Genomic DNA, 3639 nt, shown 5'->3' with positions numbered 1-3639 from the left:
GGGCGGGGTGGGGCAGTGAAAGTGCGGTGCCCTCCGGCCAGAGCGGCGGCAGGGCCCTGCAGAAACGAGCGGGGCAAAAAGAGGGCCGCGACCGACCCGAACCACAGGCAGAGAGCATCCTGTCGTGCGGCGAACGAGTGGACCAGAAACACGCCGCCGCCGCGGACTGTCGTCACCTCGGTCGTCACAAACCATAAGAAAGGCACAAGCGACATGTTTGTTTTGTTGGTTTTCGTTGATTGGTTTGTTTTTCTCTTTATTAATTTTCAAAGCATCGCGTTTGAAATTAAATGTAGGGTTGGAAATTTCCCCACAAGATAATCGGAAAATGTCCGGAAAATTCCCGGAAAATTTCCGGGAAATAACGGAAAACTTCAAAAGTCCGTGAAATTTTCCATCTGTCTCCTGTAAATTTCCCGTTGTTTCCGGAAACTTTCCAGGGCCTACAACCCTAATTATATGGAACAAGAAAGAAAAACGGCTGCGTATTTTGTAAAGTGTTTTGGCTATAAACGAGATATACGCACAGACTCTAGCACAGCCGCGCAGATACACGCGCGCGCGCGCACACGCACACACACACACACAATAACACACGCACATTCCACCCGGACTTGGTAGGAGCCAGGTGTCTCCGTCGCACTGGTTTTGAGTAGGCGGCACGGGGCGGGGCGGGGTGGCGCGGGGCGGGCCCGTCTGACGCGTACGCGGGGGCGGGGAGGCGGCGGCAGGGTCGGTCCATCAATTCCGTTACGCTTTTGTTATTACGGAATAACAAAGGCAAGCAAATAGTGGACAAGGCGTTGTGTGCATTGTGCACCCTGGCCGCAAAGCGTCCGACGGAATGTTACACTGTGTCCGACGTAGTGTTACACGGTGTCCGACGTAGTGTTACAATGTGTCCGACCTTGTCTTACACACGCTTTGTTACACACGCTGTACCACACCTACTGTGTTGCACACCTTGTTACACACTTTGCAGTTCAGTTGAACACCTGGACCCGGGCTGCGCGCCCCGCCCCGGGTTGCGTAGCGCACCGGCGCACACCTGGGACCTGGGCCGCCGCGCCTCTCATCCATTGCGAGTTAATCCATGCCGACGGGACATGCCAAAAAATTTCATGTCCTCGATTATGACAATATTTTTTTTTTAAACCACAACATGAAATTGGTAAAAGGGACCTTTGCAATAGAGTATTTTCTTTTAGTGGGGCTGGCCCTGCAATATGTTTCGCGTTTATCCTGAAATTTTCAGCACCCTTGAGCGAAAAAAAGTCTGGTTTGTGACTTTTGAAAAAGCATGAAAAAATAAGCAGAGATAAAAATTTGAGAAGGACTGGACAAAAAGTTGCGGATGTCAATACACCCGGTGGTGCAGCAGCCTCGGGATTTAGGTAAAAGCACTACTTGCGTCAATTTTTATTTATTTATTTTTCAAGTTTTAGATGTGTAGTTACGCCGAGTTACGCCCTTCCCAGTGCTCGCGGTCTAGGGGTCGGCGCCGTCTCTCTCACGCGCCGCTACATTTCGGCCGTGCCCCGTGCGGCCCGTTTGTTTTGTTCCGCGAGGTTCTCAAACGACGAGGCCTGATCACCAAACAAGAAGTAGTGGTGGTGTGCGGTGAGAGAGTCTTGAATAAGATGGAAAGTGCGCGCGCAGGGATGTAATGGAGAGCCGTGGGGAGGTGCGGTGGGAGTCGCCCGCGCGCCGGGGGGGCTCCGCGGCGGCCGCGGCGGCAGCACGGTGGCCTGGGCTGTTCATGCAGAGCGGGCGGAAGAGAAACGCCGCGACCTCCGCGCGGAGAGCGATAGGAGAGTGTTCGGCCGGCCGCGGCGGCGTGAGCACCCGAGGGACACCCGAGGGACACCCGACTGATGAACACCCAAGGAGTACGTACCAAGGGGGCATCCGAAAGGGGTACCAAAAGGGCCCCCGACGCGGGCACCCGAGGGATACCCGGGGGCTTTGCCGGTGGGTACCCGGTTACCCTACATGGGCATGCGGAACTCTATACTCAGCACCACTCAGCACCATCAAAACGCAAAAAGAAAAAAAAAAGAAAAAAACAACAACAACACAGTACGTGTATTAGAGTGATTTTTTTGGTTTATTTTTGAAACTAATGAGGTTTTCTGCTTCCGGTGTGCTCGCAGGTAATAGCAGACATGGCCCGGCGCGTGGCCCTGCTCGGCGCCGTGTGGGCGCTGAGCCTGGCGCTCGCAGCCACCCCGGCGCAGGCCAAAGGGTGAGTACACAGCACACCTCACCTTTAAACCATGGCTGGAAATTTCAAAAAATTTCCGAAAAATTCCCTAAAACAGGGGTTCGTAACTTATCGAATAAGCAAATTTTAGGTATCCGTATCTCGTAAACGGCTTGCGTTATTGGCGTTATGCATCTTATGACTTGTTCTCCTGCTTATATCTGAAATTTTTCATTATATGCAAGCTTTTAAGTAGTCAATAACGCGAGATAATGATCAAACGTTTAGCTTAAATGATAAGTTACGGACCCCTGCCCTAAAATTTCCGCGGGAACAAACGAAAAACTTCCAAAGTCTCGGAAATCTCCTGAAATTTTACGGAAACTTTCTAGGGTTTCCAACCCTACTTTAACATTATATTGTTGCTGACGCGTGCCGTGTGCAGGACGTACACCATCGTGGCCCCGCGCACGCTGCGCCCGGACTCGGGCTTCCACGTGGCGGTGACGACGCAGGGCGCGTCGCAGCCCACGAGCGTCACGCTCGAGGTATCGGGCCGCCAGGACTCGGGTGGCAACCAGCGCGTCGTGCAGACCATCCTGGTGGAGCCGTTCGCCACGCGCACGGCGCGCCTCGACATCCCGGACCTGGGGCCGGGCGAGTACCGGCTCTCGGCGCGCGGCCAGGGCGGCGTCGACTTCGACAACAGCACCGCGCTCGACTACGTGCACAAGAGCTACTCGGTGTGGGTGCAGACCGACAGGGCCGTGTACAAGCCCGGCCACCTCGTGCAGTTCCGCGTGCTCGCCCTCAACCCGCTGCTCAAGCCCAGCGTGGCGCAGCCGCTCGACATCTACATCGCCGACGGCAAAGGACACCGCGTCAAGGAGTGGCGACGCGTGCCGCTCACCCGGGGCGTCTTCTCCGGGGAGCTGCTGCTCTCCGAGTCGCCCGTCCTGGGCGACTGGAACATCACCGCCTCCATCCGGGACCAGTCGTTCGTCCAGAACTTCCAGGTGGCCGAGTACGTGCTGCCCAACTTCGAGGTGACGGCCGACATCCCCAAGTTCACGACCTACAAGGACGGCAAGATCTCGGCCACGGTCCGGGCAAGGTGATCGTCGCATCGACACAGCACGACCGTGACAAAAGCGAGCGTAAGTCGAGCAGAAGGTGTTTACAAACGATCTTCTCGCAGGTACCCCTACGGGAAGCCCGTGCGCGGTGAGGCCACCGTCACGGCCTACCCGACGTACGTCTCTGACGTGCTGCAGCCCGTGTTCGAGGCCCCGGTGCGCAAAGTGGTGCCCATCGACGGCAAGGTGCTCGTCGAGTTCGACGTCCAGAAGGAGCTCAAGTAAGTCCCCGTTCCTGTTCCCCGCGCGCATCTAGGAGTTTTAATTTTCTTTTAAAGTATTTCTGATAAATTTTTCAAG

General features: G+C 55.4%; 1 protein-coding gene across 1 annotated transcript in view; it reads left to right on the top strand.

The window, feature by feature from the left end:
* The window catches only part of LOC127752024 (CD109 antigen-like), a 17781-nt gene extending 14207 nt beyond the window's left edge, over nt 1–3574 (top strand). Inside the window, exons 2-4 of the mRNA XM_052276491.1 lie at nt 2154–2245; nt 2649–3317; nt 3402–3574. Of these exons, the coding sequence (XP_052132451.1) occupies nt 2166–2245; nt 2649–3317; nt 3402–3564 (912 nt within the window). The 5' untranslated portion in view covers nt 2154–2165 and the 3' untranslated portion in view covers nt 3565–3574. The remainder of the gene's footprint in view (nt 1–2153; nt 2246–2648; nt 3318–3401) is intronic.
* Nucleotides 3575–3639: the final 65 nt, after the last annotated feature.

The sequence above is a fragment of the Frankliniella occidentalis genome, unplaced genomic scaffold, assembly GCF_000697945.3.
Source record: "Frankliniella occidentalis isolate FOCC.00 unplaced genomic scaffold, Focc_3.1 Scaffold9, whole genome shotgun sequence".
Taxonomy (NCBI): Eukaryota; Metazoa; Arthropoda; class Insecta; order Thysanoptera; family Thripidae; genus Frankliniella; species Frankliniella occidentalis.
The sequence above is the reverse complement of the archived record's forward strand: the minus strand, read 5'-3'. Positions and strand labels throughout refer to the sequence as shown.